The sequence below is a fragment of the Odontomachus brunneus genome, unplaced genomic scaffold (assembly GCF_010583005.1).
Source record: "Odontomachus brunneus isolate Ranch 3 - 2012 unplaced genomic scaffold, Obru_v1 Obru_scaffold_165, whole genome shotgun sequence".
NCBI lineage: Eukaryota > Metazoa > Arthropoda > Insecta > Hymenoptera > Formicidae > Odontomachus > Odontomachus brunneus.
This window is the reverse complement of record NW_022639615.1, coordinates 474617-490571: the sequence shown is the minus strand read 5'-3', so window position 1 is coordinate 490571 and position 15955 is coordinate 474617. Positions and strand designations below refer to the sequence as shown.

Below are 15955 nucleotides of genomic sequence, written 5' to 3'. Positions count from 1 at the left end.
GAAGATAATCGAAAGTAAAATACACGAAATGTATGGGGAAACGAAAGTAATCCAGGTTTTGGAGCGCGTCGGCTATAATTCAAAGGAAATGAAGTAGCAGAAAGGACGCAATCACATAGTAGTGCATCCAGTCGAGTCAGCAAAAGTCGATTCAAATAGCGCGACGAAATCTTTCATTCAATTGGCACTGTCTCTTATTCATAGTACGTCTACTATTGTAGAAGAAAATGCAAAGGACGACGAACAGATGATGATTCTACTGCTCATTGAAAGAAAATATCGTTCACGCCAGTGTTTATACGTTCTACCTAGGTTAGATGATTTCCTGAATCAAGTTGTAGATTACATTACGTATTTGTATTATTTACAACAATATATTCAATTCGGACTGTTATTTTATACTTTTTTTTTTTTGGTTGATTTTAGTATGATAGAATGGCAGGAATTTTCCACTGGCGTTAGCTGAAGGTTCACATTTATGAAAAATTCGCAAAATACTCGTGAGTATATTTAATTTATCTATTAGAAAAACTTTTGAATAAAATAATTGCTTTTGAATAAAATAATTGTATAACTTGCAATTATTGAATTCGAAGCGTGTCCTATGTTAGGTCATTAACATAGTCATTAATTAGAAAAATTTTTATTTGTGCACATGTAGTCTGTGAAATTTTGACATTAATACACAAATATATTAACAACAAATATTTTTACATTAATATAGGCTTATTTAGTTATTAGTGTTTATTCAGTAGTGTTTATTTATAGAAATATATCAAATTAGAAATATAAAAGGAATTATCTGCATTAGAATTAGAAAAGTATTTGATAGTTATTAAAAATAAAATGCTACGCTAAATATTCATAGATTTAGAACCTTTTATAAATGTGTTGAAATACTGTATCATTAATTTCCATTAGATTAATTGCTTTACAAGCTGCATCTACTGCATTGACCATTGTTGGCGTACCACAACTAAAAACACCAATCTTATTTGCCTGAAATGAGAAATTGTTTTAGGTATATATTAAATCACATAAAGAATTTAAAGTATGATATAGTATGATAGGATTTAATAGAATAAATATTACACAATAAATATGAATAGATCATACAGAGATGATATATACTTACAGCAGGATGTAATCTTGATATAGATCGGAAGAATTGAGAAAATTTCGGTCGTCCAAAGTGTGTGGCTGCTTTCAGGCCAGTAAACAGAGATCTATTTGAAATTTTTTGAAAGTGATGCTCACAGATATACTAAAAACAGTGTTTAATTACATAATTTTTCTAAAATTTATTTCAAATAAATTATATTCAAATGTCTTACCAAAAATATCGTACGTAGATCGAACTTTTCATAAAACTGAGTGACAAAAATGTGAATCGATACTATGTTCTTAGCATCTGTTTTCTCGAGCTCTCTCAATATGTCGACCATCCACTCAAATTGCTTTTGTGATTTTGTAACCCAAAGAAAGTATACCTATAAATGGAAATAATTTTACACCCATATTCTTTCTGATATATCATAGTGCTGCAATGATGTTGTTACCTTTTTGCAACTAAAGTTTACGTTATGATTGGACCTAAAAACTATATCCTTAAGTATTGATGCAAAAAGAGTAACACCTATACCACCACCAACCATGATTACTACCTCGTATTTATCCCAGTCTTGATGATCTTCTCCATATGGGCCATCTATGTAAATCTAACAATAAATAGATAACATGCAAATTTTATTTCATTATTAAATATGACATAAAATTTAGATAGATGAATAAGTATATGATTCTTTACAATATATTATAACATGAAAGCGTACCACTGGCAAGTTCTCATTAGACATGATGCTTAGATCCAACTTATCCCTGATATTTTTCGTCCACGGTCCAACTGCTCTTATATGTATACTTAAATTCATCTCGTGCGGCGCAGAGGATAAAATAAATGGATGGTACTCATTTGTTTGTAATGCTGGGCATGCCACTCTAATCCACTGGCCAGATTTGTATTGAAAATTTAAAGGCTTTGGAAATATTAAACATGTTACACCTGTGAAAGGTACACCAATATAATGGATCAATAGGCGTAAGCGACACTATAATGATATTAGTGGAGAGAAATTACCTGACGGCAAAATGTCCGCTTTAAATATTGGTGTCTCTATTTTCGTTTTGGTCACTGTTATAATTTTATCGAAAATAAATAGGATAGCTGGCCCCAAAAAGAAATAATGGAAATACGGTTCCTGTCGCGACAAATCAAGCAATTTTGTTAGTTACGTCATCGTGAGAATAATTACATTTTATATATAAACATTAATTACTTGCACTAATCTCCCACTGCCGTGTAAAACCATGAGTATGTAGAAGACTGTATATAGGGAGTGTACGAAAGAGAACAAGTTGTAAAATGCTTTGCGCACCATCGATAAAGAGCATATAAATATCAATCCAGCCACAATAGTTAAAAATATTCCAGTTATACCTGTCATTGTGCCCCAACACCAATAATGGAATTTAGGCAATTCGTGCGTCCTATAGATACCGATAATTATATATAATAATGATATATATCGCGTATAGACACAAATGATCAGAATATTCAGAAAGAAACTTACGCATGGAAATAATTCCGGAATAGACACGACAGATCGTCTGCAGTCTGCGTGGATATGTGATAAAAGTTGAAGCCATGTCCGATAATATGTAACACTAAAAGATTCTTATGAAATACTATTTAGATAAAATCGACCATGTTATAATTACAGAGAAATTTTGATGTAAAAGAAACCACTAAATATTTATGTACCACTAAATATGCAGTGTTTAAAGTCAAAATAAGACATTTTCTCTCACCACTAAAGGCCAGAGCCCAGCAAGCAATGTACTTGTGCATCTCGATCGCGGAATCGAATGGAATATAAAATTGCAGAACTGTGGTTCTCAGGAACGTGATGGTGTTATGACACATCATGAGTAGTAGCGTGGAGTAAGTGAACATCATTGCCGACGCCGCACCTCTTGTTATCGTCAGGCCGTAGCCCAATATTCGCCTGAGACCCGAATGTTCTCGTTCTATGGAAAAATCTGTAAGAGCACCGTTGAGTATTTATGAGGATCGCAAAACTAAATACTCGATGCTACAAAGTTATACAAAATACGTACAGTACACTCGTTCCGCAAATATCCCAAGGAGCAACAGAGTATACAAACACACCCAGAATATTTGCAATCGTTTGTTAGCGAGGTACTTCAATATAGGGTGCCAATAATCGTCCGAGTATTTCTTCATTTCCTCAACGATCTCCCCGTCGATGATCTCACTATTGTGTCTCTCCTCCGTTACGTCCTGCTCGTCCTCAATTTTGCCTTCGACTCTCGACTGCAACTCGCTGGGATCGGCATACAGACTCTCCACCGTTTTCTGAACTTCGCCGATAAACGTCGATCTAACTGTTTTCACGCCTGCGTGAAGTTTCCTGTTCTTCCCTTCTGTTTGCACGTTAAACTCTAGTTCGGCGTAATTAAACTGATCGTTAAAGTCGCTCAGTATTTGCTGGAAGTCCTGTAGATTTATAGTTTCCTTGTTCGCCAAATTGGCGTGGTACATCATAGACTGCACCAGAGTCTCTAATTCGTCATCCGTTACGTCAGTATTGACCGTCTCCATGAACGATCTACAAATTCGATGTAATACATATAATATGTGCAAAATGTTATGTCTTAATCATATATGTAAATACATAATATACCTTAACATATTTGAAAATTCTTCTCTTGTTAGTCTTTTTGTATTATTGATGTCATACATATCAAACATCAGCTTTATCTTCTCTTCAGCGGAGCCTTTCAGAAATATTACTAACATATCAATAAACTCCCGGAATGATATAAAGCCGTTCTTGTCTTTATCCACTAGATTGAATATCTACAAATGCAGTCTTTCGAACAACATACATTCGTATCATATACTCATATCGTATATCAGACTTTGTGCAAATGTTACCTTCTTTACGAACTCAGCTTCCGGCTTCATGCTCAGAGCTTCCGCAAATTCTATGATCGTCAGCTCAGTGTAAATTACTTCTTTCGCCACTATCGAGTCTATTTGTAATATTTCTTCTTCCGTATGTGCGATATGAAACGCCTGAAGAAAAAATTATCACATATACACATTGCATTTATCTCGCAAATCTCGCGTATACTGTAAATACATTTACTTTGAACAAAAGAAAGCGTTCTTAAATAAGTGGAAAATAAAATACCTGTGCGAATACAACACGGAAGAACATCTCCAATTTCTTTTGACGATGTTTTTTACTAATTGCTTGCTTGAGCATCACCGCGAGCGTGACGTTCGTCGTTTGCACTGAACATACATTTCCGACAATTGCGATTTCTGACATAAACTTATCGAAAGCCTTTATAAATGCATTTCTTATATATTCGCCATCGAATTTCAGCACTAAGTCGTAACTGTGATACACACGAATCAATACGTAATGGCTATCGGTTGCGCGGTAAATCTGTGGAAAAATAATGCCTGTTATTACAATTTGTTGTTAATGAGTGGCAATTGATGAATAATAAATAGACGTACCATAACGTTGCTATTAGATGGAAACTCCACTGCACGTATTAAATGTCCCAATTGATTTTTCACTTCTAATTGTTGAGTTCTGACATTTGTTGTTACTAGAACGTGCTTCAGTGAAGACTTCGGCTCTTGCCATTCTCTAGCTATTTAAGTACAAAGGTTTATTAATATATCACAAGCAATATTACAGTGATGTACACACTATGCACATCACATATGTTATGTGATGTACGTTTTATACCTGGAAATTTACCAGAAAATATGCTATCTATGTTATTGATATCACTGTGATCCACTTCTCTACTATATTCTTTCGTCGGTCCTTTCTCTTTTAACTGTATCTTATAAGAAATCAAAGCAATAAGACCTAAAATGAATGCCAAATAATATAAAATTCGTACAGTCACCATGTAATAATAATGATAATAATAATGAAGAATTTACCGCAGAATAATGTTGTTAAGGATAAAAATGTAAGAATGAAGGACAGGCCGCTGTTGGAAAAGAAGTCGTAAGTTTCGGGATCTTCGCATTTTTCTTTGAGAATCTTATTGATTTGGTCAGCGTGAAAGCAAGGACCATTGAGACAGTTTCCTGGTTTAATAACGTTTTTACATTTGGGATGAATTTCTCCTGAAAGGGTACAATATATATTTAATGATACCTTCAGTTATCACCGGGCAAATTTAAATTGTCATTTACGCTTTTGCTCATACCTTTAGGAACTCTGAAGGGTTCCTTCGGAATATCGTTCCAGTCCATTTCAGTGATGCACATTAACAAATCATAAATTGACACTTGACGTATTCTTTCAATTTCTTTTGAAGTAAAAAGTCTACGAGAACGAAGACGTGTCAGAGACAGTTTACCGAATAAATAGTAAAACATAGATATGTAGAAAGCGGAAATCTTTGTGCAATGTATAATTACATACTCGTTATCCTTATTTTGATACCAAAATCTATCGCCATCACGTATTCTCTGAAATTGATCTCTGATGATTGCTTGGAATAATTCGCCAGGTGCGTTACCAGTCTCCAATATTCCACCTATCCAGATATCCACGTTGTCAAAAGAATTATACAATGTGAGGAATTTTTCCTTGATCTGAAACAAAGTGCAGACGATATTTTTTATAATGTCGTTGCTATAACGAATTAAAAGTTATTGTTATTATACAACATACACTGTTAGACAGATTAAAGTGGGATATATCTGTAACTTCGTGTAAACCGTACGCGCGACGAGCGCTATTGTAATCCGGTACACCATGATCGCGTGCCCGTTGAATGTTAAGCGCCATTAAGTCCCTTCTTGAAAATTCCAATGGACCGAACAAACTTTCTCGCAAATCTTCAACGATTTTATGATCTTCCTCTTCGCATAATTGAATAGCCATTCCCATTAGTAATTTCTCCACAATATTGTTCTTCGTTGAATTGATAAAGAAAGAATCCTAAACGACGATTTATTGTGCATTAATTGTTTGTCGACATATCTTAAACGTGTGTACTCGCTAAGATACCTCTGGCATCCAGTAACTGTTGCATGTTCTAGTTGGATATAGTTCCAGAGAACAACCGTTTCTCCCATAGTTGCGAAGATACACACCTATGCAATTGTTACTGCTGTTTTATCAACATAATCAATATAACACCGCTTGCTATGCGACGTCACATACAAGCCAAATTTATTTCACATCGCCTTATAATTGAACAAAAAGAAAGTTGTAGATGTATAAAAAAAAAGAAAATGTACGAATAAAAGCAAATAGGCCATGAAATAAGAAATCAATATCGCTGACATAAAATGACTTTTTTGTTTGACGTCGATACGACTGTATTTGAAATAATATTTAAATAATGCGTTAGTAATCAGACATTGCACGCGTTTACCTGGTGGAACTAAAGTGTGCCCGAAACGGAAAGCAGCCGATTGGAAGAATTGCTCTATCTGCGGATCGATATTAGGGTTGTAACCTTTCAGGAAGGAAAAAGTCAAACGTGAATTGTACATCAATTTTCGAGCAATCTGAGTAAATCGCGGCGTATTGCACGCGTCAGTCGTTATCTATTTCTCACCTTCATATTTAGGAAGCACATCCAGGCCCAACCACGAAGGCAACCATTCATCGACGACAATGCGCTGCTGAGTCGCTATCACCCACTTGCGCGCCTCGTTGTAGATCTGATCGCTCGACCAGTCTTCATGGTAACGCTTAATATGCTTCGCCAGGAAATTGTGCCATCGGAACCACACTATACCGAAGGTCAGCAGAAACGGATTTTCATTCCCTCGTGGATTTCCTAACTCTGAAACATACGTATGAGTTGCATCGTTAACCATCGAACGCACGAATCGTGTTATTCGTTCTCGTCCGAAGATGCATTCTCTCCGAGCGCTGAGGAATGAAGCGATACCGCGAGCATGCCGCGTCCTTGCCGACTTGTCCCGCAGATCGATCACGAAGATGACGGTGCGGGACACGCTGAATCAGGCCCTCGACGAGGAATTAGCCCGAGACGAGAACGTATTTATCATAGGAGAGGAGGTGGCGGAATTCGACGGCGCTTACAAGGTGACGCGTGGTCTTTGGAAGAAATACGGTGACAAGAGGTTGATCGATACGCCAATAACCGAGGCTGGATTCTGCGGTATAGCTATAGGCGCGGCGCTCTTGGGTCTACGGCCGATATGCGAATTCATGACTTTCAATTTTTCCATGCAAGCCATTGATCGCGTCATTAATGGCGCCGCGAAGAATCTCTACATGTCCGCCGGCAGATACCCCGTTCCCATTTTATTTCGTGGCCCGAATGGCAGTGCCAAGGGTCTGGCTGCGCAGCATTCCCAATGCTTCGCCGCATGGTACATGAGCGTGCCAGGGCTCAAAGTTGTGTCGCCATCGACTTGCGAGGATTACAGGGGCTGCCTAAAGGCTGGCGTGAGAGATCCCGATCCCGTGGTGATGCTGGAGAGCGAGTTACTTTACAATATCGAGTTCCCATTGTCTGACGAAGCCCTGGACAAGGACTACCAGGTGCCATTCGGCAAGGCTAAGGTGGAGAAACCCGGCAAACACATCACGTTGGTGACGCATGGCCAGGGCTTCGTGTACACGCTTCAAGCGGCTGAGATATTAGCCGGGCAAGGGATCGAGGCGGAAGTCATTAATCTGCGATCATTGAGGCCCCTGGACTGGGATACCGTCTTCAAGTCGATTGGCAAGACGCACAGACTGATGACCGTCGAGCTGGGATGGCCTCGATGCGGCGTGGGCTCGGAAATCGTAGCGACGGTGATGGAGAATCCGGTATTCTTCCAACTGGATGCGCCCGCGGTCCGATGCGCCGGAGTCGACGTCCCGATGCCATACTCGGAGAAGATTGAGTACGAGTGCACCCCGAAGGATCATCATATAGCCGATTATGCTAAACGCGTTTGCGGCTCCAAATTTTGATTGTATATATTCGCTTCTGTGTATGTGTATGTATGTGTATTAGCACAAATAAAAGCTTGTACTCACTGAAGTATCTGGTGACTTCCTCGGTGTAGTGCCGCGGACTTACGTACTTCTTGTGATAAGCGGGCGGATTCGCCATCGGTAGCCGGGCGGTGTTAAGCTCGGGATACGCGCCGGAGAGCGATGACGCGAGTTGACCATCCGGCTGTACGGTTCCGTTGGCATACGTCCGCAGAACGTTCGACCACGCTTTAGACGTGCCGTAGATCAGTCCACCGTCCAAGTACGGCGTAATCTCGTTTAACTGCGACGTTATAATACCCATATTTAGAAGTTAAAAAAGATCAGAAGAAGTTGACAGTGTCGTTAATAATATCGTTTTTCTAAAGGGCAAACGCGTGATACCTGTTGGCGTGGATTGTTCGGCGAATGACCCGTCCGCTGATCATATCGTGTACGTAAAACAGGCTTTTCTGTTTTTTTATTTTTGTACTTATGTTTGTACTTGTGGTTTTCCGGAATTTTTATATTAATATATTCAGGTGGACACGCTGGTCTCTGGGCATCCAAAATTTCCCCCACCACTTGTTGACCTATGCATAAATGTTTTTAGTTGTGTTACACAAATATCTCACGCAGCTCATCCAGAATTAAATTAAAAAATTACTATTAACAATAAAAAAAAAATATATATATATATATACACAAGCTTCTTGTAGCGTAATTTTTTTTGTATATATGTCGAGAGAAGAGTAGACGATAGCTCACATTCTATATTCTATAACAATCCATCAATTTATCTCGTTTACACTACTTGCACCCAAGTAGAAATTAAATTAGAAATAGTTTCCTATACATATATATATAAAATATTTTTTCACGCACCGAAAAACACAAGTAAAGCGTTTCGTCCCATTTTCGATTTAGTCCCAATGTCTCCACTCAGCAGCTCGTCACTCAACTCTAACGGGTTTGGTCTGTTAGAAATTGACGGCTGGTATACTCCATCTTCATAAGCTGCTGGCAATCTCCTCAGTAAGGGAGTGTCGACGGCACCTAATTCTGGTTTACCAACGTTATTGTTCCATCCATCGTAACCGGGGTATTCCTTCGCGGTGTGATAATCTGTACCGCATTTATTCGATGGCTTATCCGTCTTGGTTTCCCAACATCCAGTAAACAGCCAACTTGTGAATTGTATATTAAAGTCTCTTCCAGCTGTTTTCTTTTCTGGCTTTTTAAAAACTGCGGAACAGAAAGACGTGTTTCTTTAATAACAAGTACGATGAGTCTGTTACATCAGATATATGCATAATCGTACATCTATTCGGATCCGGCGTAGGTGCAGGTGTAGTTCGAGTTGTAGTAGTTCGAGTTGTAATAGGTAGTGTGGATGGCGTTGTAACGTTTTGTGCAGCAAGCAATGAGAGATTAATTACAATAACAAATAAATTTAGCATGGAATACATGTTGCACCCTTTATTACGTGGCCAATTTATGGAAAATATGTACACACATCGCTTAAGTGTCACGTTAAAAAATTATCTGTTACAGAGCTACTGAGTTCCACTCACTAACAGAGCTGCAAAAATTGCTACTAACGAGTGGTATTATTCATACGAGTGACTTCCTTCGTTACGGCTACTTCCTTCCTGTGTGATAAGGGTATGCAGGAAACCAAATGCGTGTATCACTGATTATATTATTAGAGCATGAAAAATTGACCGCACGCCTGTTTTATAATTTCTCACGATAACCGGCTACATGCATATTCGACGATTACTTTGCGGAAAAATTAAGCGAGCGCAAGAAGTAGCACAAAATGTACACGCCAAGAAAAAAAATCCTTTGGTTCGCGATCGTTAGTAGAATCGCGGTATTTATACTGCAAGCAATTTTTAACGCATTAATACCCAATCACCACGCAGATGTATTTAGAAGACCCTTGGATCCTGCGGAGAAAGTTTCCCCGTGGGATCGAATAGTGTATTTTTTACTTGACGGTCTTACACGTTGGGACGGCGAGTATTATTTACACATCGCAAGATACGGGTACACTTACGAGAATACTCTCGCTTTTTATCCGTTGTACCCGGGTATGATTCGCGTCGTCGGCGTTGTTTTGCTGAAGGTACTTCCCATGCTGAATATTCAGAGCGCGATGATCCTGGCCGCGACGTTCATTAATTTCGCGTGTTTCATAAAGTCCGCAATTATCCTCTATGACCTCACCGAGCGTGTATTCGAAGATACCGTGACGGCGTACAAAACGGCGATACTTTACTGCATAAATCCGGCCGGCATATTTTTCTCGGCCGCATATTCCGAATCCATGTTCGCGTACCTAACGTTCTATACCATGCTTGCAAGTATAAGATGCATGCCCACTATTTATTTTCCACTGGCTCTGTCAACCTTGGTGAGGTCGAACGGTCTCATCAACATCGGCTTTCCTGTATATTTCGGCTTTAAGAATATATGCAATTCCGCATCAAGAGAGACGCGACAGAAAGGTAATATTCTATCGACTGCCTGGTATATCCTAAAATTGATGACGTTGAACAATTGCTTCACTCTGTTGAGCACGATAATTATATCGATGTCGCCGTTTCTTCTTCTACAAATATATAATTATATAAAGTTTTGCACTTCTACGTACGACACGTCGTTGCTACCGACTCACATTTTACAGTACGCCGCAGAAAACAATCTAGTCCTACCAGGTGCGGAAAATTCGGCATGGTGTAATGCCAGTGTGCCTCTGGCATACTCGTACGTGCAAAAGACATATTGGAACGTTGGATTCTTGAGATACTATCGATTCAAACAGATACCGAATTTCATTTTAGCTTTTCCAATGTTGCTCATTATGTTGCACTGCGTAAAAGAATTTCTCTTTGAACATAAGAATGAGTTCTACTCGTTGGGATTATTTGACGGCAAAGCAAAAAGCGAAAATACTAACCATGTAAAGAAATATCCATTGAATATGTTTGTTTTCGTGATACATGGGTTATTTTTGACCACATTTTGCTTATTCTTTGTACATATTCAAGTCAGTACACGTTTATTAGCTTCCGCGAGTCCTTTGATATATTGGTACTGTGCGTCGATTATGTCTTATAAATGTAGCGATCATGTTGACTCACAGTACGAAAGTAGAGACAACATATTCTCCAAGTGGAAAGTGTTTATCTTATCGCAAGAACGATATACGTTACAGGATAAGCTAGTACTATCTTATTTCATAGGATATACAATTATAGGATGTTTTATGTTTCCCAATTTCTTGCCATGGACTTAATAGACTACATCCTATATGTATATTATATATGTATATTCTTTTCACTAAAATAAGTTATTCCAGAATATTTTAGATACATTCTTGCTGTAAATGTATTTGCTGACGTTTTTGTATATAAATAATAAATACTGAAATAAGACATAGTGAATATCAAAATAAAACTATATAATAAGTACGATTTGTAAATATTATTAATCTTTAATAGGAAGGATAAAGTAACATTATTTTAATATTATATTTATTTTTATGTAATGTATATATATTAAAATGCAATACACTTAAGGCTATCAGGTACAACATTTGGCGAATGTACATTTTAATAGTTAACAACAAAGATGTTCTCATATTTATATATTTAAAAAATTATTTAATTACATTAGCTTCCTTTGATATGTTGTTTTTTATGCCTTAATATTTCGATAGGTGTAAGATATAATGTCTGTGAGCAATGAGAACATTCGTACGCTTGGCTGTTGGGTTTATGAGTAACATTTTTACTTTCTTTGTTGTCTCCGCTGATCTCATTTGCGATTACACAGATATTCTGATGTTGGATTTTTTCCAAACTGGATAGGATTGCTTGGAGATCACAATTTTGACAGTGCCATTCCATCTCTTGCATTTCTACAATTATTTTCTCGCTCCAATCTGTTTCTTTTATACTGTAACATATTTATATAAAATACTTGTTAACGGATAAATACATAAGTTCATTAAATAAAAGTGTATTCAATCTTGTATAATTTTGTTAGTTATACGTTGTTATACAGATGCAATTTGAGTAACTGTATATTTCAGTGTATATTAATAAAATATTTTATTATACTCACCAGTTGTACGTAATATTTTCTGTTACATATATTCCACCCTTAGCTACATTTGGTATACTCTTAAAATCAGATTGGAAAGGATTAGGCTCTATGCTTATGTTATTATTTCTACTACCAACATATATCAGTTTTAAGTCAGCTGGTAGTAGTCTTTTTATGGTATATGGTACTGTAGTATGCATATATTCGATCAGTTCTTGAGTGAGATTTTGCTCAACTTTACTAAAATCTTCTTTTGTATTATTTGTTTCATCAGATACTAAAATAAGATTATATTATTCTTAATAGAAATAGAAGAAAATACAACTTAATCGTCAAATATATGTCTTCTTACCTCGCAATTGCTGGTTTAATAAAAAATCCCATTTATTCCTTAACTTAGTAGCCTTCATCAACAAAGTTTGGCCACTATCAGGAACAGGAAACTCTAGCATCAGCCATGAATCACATATCATACTGTAACATTTATACTATATTGCATGAGTTAAATTACAAAATACGTAAACTCAAAATTTAAAGCATACTTACATGGAAAATATGCTGTTTGTGTCTATTTCACGTGCGAATAGCAATAATGTTTGTGCAGCAGGCATCCTCAAAGTATTTACCAGATATGGTTTTGTAGTTTCCAAGAGAGAGCTGTCAATTACGTCAACGTCGTAAAGCGTTACTCATATTTGACAAATTTCTACAAAGCCATGAACGTAAAGAAAAACTTACAGATACGCCAATATCTGATGTTTAGGGCTAACAGGAGTTTTGCTCTTAAAACCTGATATCGATACCACATCTACTTCTTCAACTTGCAGCATTTGCGGGTGATTTCCAAAGAAGCTCATTGGATGCAAAGCAACATATGGCTTCGCTTTTGTATGAAACAATTGCTCGTTCATGGACTGAACACAATATGAAAATATAATTATATATACTATTATAGAGGTGTATATATATACAAAATAATATACAAAACATAATTTTTACCTTGCAATAATTAAACTCATCGGCACAAGCAAATTGTGGATACAAGCCGCTGCATAGTATCAATTTTAACATTGTCAAATCTTTATAACTGCATGCAGTCGCAGCCGTCAAAAGATTCTGCACTTGACTCGAGTCATTCCTCATTCGGAATTCTATATCCTTTATGTCGATTTCCCCATTGTCTTCGTCATTGTCTTCCAACTGTATGTCAAATGTATCCACTTTTAATTGTTTACGTCTTCTAGGTTCACTTTGTTTATAATTTCTTTTAAGCGATTTTAAAAGTTTTAACTCTCCATGTCTCATTGTGCGTTCTGCACTTGTCATGGAGGAATTTGGCTCCGGAAGACTTTTGAGTAAATTGCAATCCTGTGTGGTTTCACAAACATGATAACGTTAGGTACCTTATGAAGATATTGAGCATTGTTAAGTTGTTAAATGTGCACAACTAACTTGGAGTAATTCTTTAAATTGAGCTCTTAATTTCGTCATTTCGTAGAACCGTTGTTCCTCCAAACCTCTTCTCTTACACCATTTTCTGCTATTGTTGCCGCTGCCTCTATACTCTTGGGAATTTTCTTGCTTTACTTCCAGCCATTCTTTAAATGCATTAAGTAATGTGATTGGGTCACCATGATCAGATTCCAATTTCTTTCTAGATGTCTTAAACGTTAACAATAGTATTTCAATATTTAGTCAACTTGGTAACTGCATATTTCGTTTTACATTCATATTAATTACCTCGCATTCAGTATCCCTGTAAGCTCTGTTCGTAAACGGCGTTTGTATACTTAGAGCAGCAGCCAATGATAGTACCGGCTCCACTTGATGAAAAATCGATCCCATTATTAACATTTTCCCTATTGTAATGTCAACAGGCAGCCGTGCTAAAGTTTTACCGATACACGTGATTTTTTCATTTTCCGTAAGTGCACCCTGATTGAAAAAATATTGAATATTAACTAGATATTTATTACTTTGTAAAAGTAATAAAAAGTACAATATCAAAATACCAACGTGATCTTTTAAAGATAGTATGGCGTTTTCTATGCTATCGGCTGGTGGTGATTCTATAAATGGAAACTTGCGTGCATCCGGCAGGCCCATCGCTATCATTTGTAACAATGAAGAATCTAAAGGTACACGTTGTAGTTCTGGCGTCGAATATTTTTCCAGTATCTTATACTCTTCTTCCGAATAAATTCTGTAAAATAATAATATTATCAATATACAAAAGTTTTTCAAATAATTAAGCATCAAATTAATAACCTATAACAAACTCCGGGTCCTGTTCTGCCTGCTCTTCCTTTTCTCTGCTCCGCACTGGCTTTGCTTATCCAGAATTCTTTGAGTCTCTGCATCTTACATGATGGATCATAACTCATTTCCTTCACTTTTCCACTATCAGCAACAAATCTGATTCCATCGATGGTGATAGAAGTCTCTGCAATGTTAGTCGCTACGATGCATTTCCTAACACCCTCAGGGGCATAATCAAATACCTGGAAAAAAAAGAAAGTTATTTTTATAACGTTTATGACACAAAAATAATTAAAAGGCATAATCTCAGAAATAGTATACCTTGTCTTGTTCAGCGATAGAAAGTGTGCTATGAAGAGGTAAAACAATCCAATTATTCTTTTTCTTGCTGTATTCCTTGGCAGCGTCTACGACTGTAGTAATTTCGTTCATTCCACTTAGGAATATTAACAAGTCGCCTTTTTCATCAACTAAAAATAGTTTTGTCATTGTACTTATTACAACTCATTTGTAATCTTAACATATAATTTTAAGTAAAATAACTAAAAATAAAATAACATGCATTGATTAATTTTTATATTTATTGCATTTGATTATCTTTAATCTCATTATAGTGCTAAAATATAACATAAATATTTTACCTGGATACTTTTGATCAATTATCTGCAATATCTGCACATATGGACTTGGATTGAATCTGTCATTTTTATATTTGATATCTTCTATAGTTACAGGGCGATACATCAATTGAATAGGATATAATCTTCCAGGAACCTAAATGCATGAAATGTTTTCAATATTAATAACATATTTTTAACCCAACAATGTTTTGAAAGGTTATATAACATGTATGAATTTACCTCAATTGTTTTAACATTTTCCTTTGCAAAATAATTGTTAAAGAGTTCTATATTAATTGTGGCAGACATTAATACTAACTTCAAGTTGGGATTCTGATAAATAATACATTTCATAATGCCGAGTAAAAAATCTCCGTGCAAATGACGCTCGTGCACTTCATCTAAGACTACCACATCGTATGCAGATACTGCTGATTCACCTGAGACCTGTGCAAAAGGATATGTAATTTATAGAACTTCTTGATACTTTATAATAAATTTCAAAGAAATGGAGATATTCACCTGTCGTAACAATAAACCTTCTGTTATGAACGTAATAATTGTCTGCTGGTTTCTTTGTTTCTCAAAGCGTATCTGATAACCAACAGTGTTAAGATTTTCACTTAATGTTTCAAAGGCAACTCTTTTTGCTAAGGATATACATGCTATTCTTCGAGGCTGAGTACATGCTGTATTGCAAATAAATAAATGTTAAGTATAAAGCAAGGAATATTTATCAATGTACAATCATATTATACTCAAAATAATTAGGGGATCACATTGAAAGAATAATTCTGTTAAATGATTGAATAAAATATAAGAGTATATAAATAGCTTTAAAGTATTTTTGTAAATATATTTATTAAGGATTAGATATATTAAAGAAAA

At 36.3% G+C, this 15955-nt stretch overlaps 4 protein-coding genes across 11 annotated transcripts in view; 2 read left to right on the top strand and 2 right to left on the bottom strand.

The window, feature by feature from the left end:
* Positions 1-660: 660 nt before the first annotated feature.
* LOC116851053 (dual oxidase-like) lies at positions 661-9577 on the bottom strand. 7 transcript variants are annotated; one of them, XM_032830074.1, is made up of 26 exons: positions 9394-9577; positions 8958-9317; positions 8478-8665; positions 8136-8376; positions 6691-6921; positions 6505-6588; positions 6135-6220; positions 5796-6065; positions 5544-5716; positions 5326-5444; positions 5054-5242; positions 4863-4976; positions 4613-4752; positions 4278-4538; positions 4019-4159; positions 3765-3940; positions 3178-3689; positions 2869-3099; positions 2631-2724; positions 2337-2547; positions 2138-2258; positions 1833-2062; positions 1560-1718; positions 1335-1490; positions 1136-1264; positions 664-999 (listed from the first exon to the last, which is right to left on the bottom strand). In XM_032830074.1, the coding sequence occupies exons 1-26, from the start codon at positions 9539-9541 to the stop codon at positions 871-873; spliced, it is 4893 nt and encodes a 1630-aa protein (XP_032685965.1). In that variant the 5' UTR covers positions 9542-9577; the 3' UTR covers positions 664-870. The 7 variants fall into 7 exon arrangements, with proteins under 7 accessions (XP_032685962.1, XP_032685958.1, XP_032685959.1 ...); XM_032830069.1 differs by having other exon boundaries at positions 871-999; positions 4851-4976; XM_032830071.1 differs by having other exon boundaries at positions 661-999; positions 1665-1718; positions 4851-4976; positions 5326-5716.
* Positions 6920-8152, top strand: LOC116851060 (pyruvate dehydrogenase E1 component subunit beta, mitochondrial-like). The gene has a single exon (XM_032830089.1). The coding sequence runs from the start codon at positions 6993-6995 to the stop codon at positions 8067-8069; it is 1077 nt and encodes a 358-aa protein (XP_032685980.1). The 5' UTR covers positions 6920-6992; the 3' UTR covers positions 8070-8152.
* A 281-nt stretch (positions 9578-9858) lies between the features above and the next one.
* Positions 9859-11515, top strand: LOC116851058 (GPI mannosyltransferase 2). Its single transcript, XM_032830087.1, has one exon. The coding sequence runs from the start codon at positions 9895-9897 to the stop codon at positions 11374-11376; it is 1482 nt and encodes a 493-aa protein (XP_032685978.1). The 5' UTR covers positions 9859-9894; the 3' UTR covers positions 11377-11515.
* Positions 11516-11613: 98 nt separating this feature from the next.
* The window catches only part of LOC116851054 (probable ATP-dependent RNA helicase DHX34), a 9129-nt gene continuing 4787 nt past the window's right edge, over positions 11614-15955 (bottom strand). Inside the window, exons 2-15 of one of the 2 annotated variants that reach the window (XM_032830076.1) lie at positions 15590-15756; positions 15308-15514; positions 15089-15221; positions 14769-14917; positions 14457-14689; positions 14205-14391; positions 13929-14123; positions 13641-13850; positions 13188-13556; positions 12927-13102; positions 12735-12845; positions 12541-12662; positions 12207-12465; positions 11614-12038 (exon numbers count right to left, since the gene is read on the bottom strand). In XM_032830076.1, the coding sequence (XP_032685967.1) occupies positions 11753-12038; positions 12207-12465; positions 12541-12662; positions 12735-12845; positions 12927-13102; positions 13188-13556; positions 13641-13850; positions 13929-14123; positions 14205-14391; positions 14457-14689; positions 14769-14917; positions 15089-15221; positions 15308-15514; positions 15590-15756 (2804 nt within the window). In that variant the 3' untranslated portion in view covers positions 11614-11752. The remainder of the gene's footprint in view (positions 12039-12206; positions 12466-12540; positions 12663-12734; positions 12846-12926; positions 13103-13187; positions 13557-13640; positions 13851-13928; positions 14124-14204; positions 14392-14456; positions 14690-14768; positions 14918-15088; positions 15222-15307; positions 15515-15589; positions 15757-15955) is intronic. The other variant, XM_032830075.1, reaches the window with a different exon arrangement.

What these genes read in the sequence shown, in the direction of transcription:
- LOC116851060 (XM_032830089.1), top strand. Translation starts at nt 6,993, where the DNA reads ATGCATTCTCTCCGAGCGCTGAGGAATGAAGCGATACCGCGAGCATGC.
- LOC116851053 (XM_032830067.1), bottom strand. Translation starts at nt 9,541, where the DNA reads ATGTATTCCATGCTAAATTTATTTGTTATTGTAATTAATCTCTCATTG. An exon ending in GCACACTTTAGTTCCACCAG is followed by an intron (nt 6,221 to 6,504) that starts GTAAACGCGTGC and finishes ACAATTGCATAG; the next exon opens with GTGTGTATCTTCGCAACTAT. An exon ending in TAAACTTTAGTTGCAAAAAG is followed by an intron (nt 1,491 to 1,559) that starts GTAACAACATCA and finishes TTCCATTTATAG; the next exon opens with GTATACTTTCTTTGGGTTAC.
- LOC116851058 (XM_032830087.1), top strand. Translation starts at nt 9,895, where the DNA reads ATGTACACGCCAAGAAAAAAAATCCTTTGGTTCGCGATCGTTAGTAGA.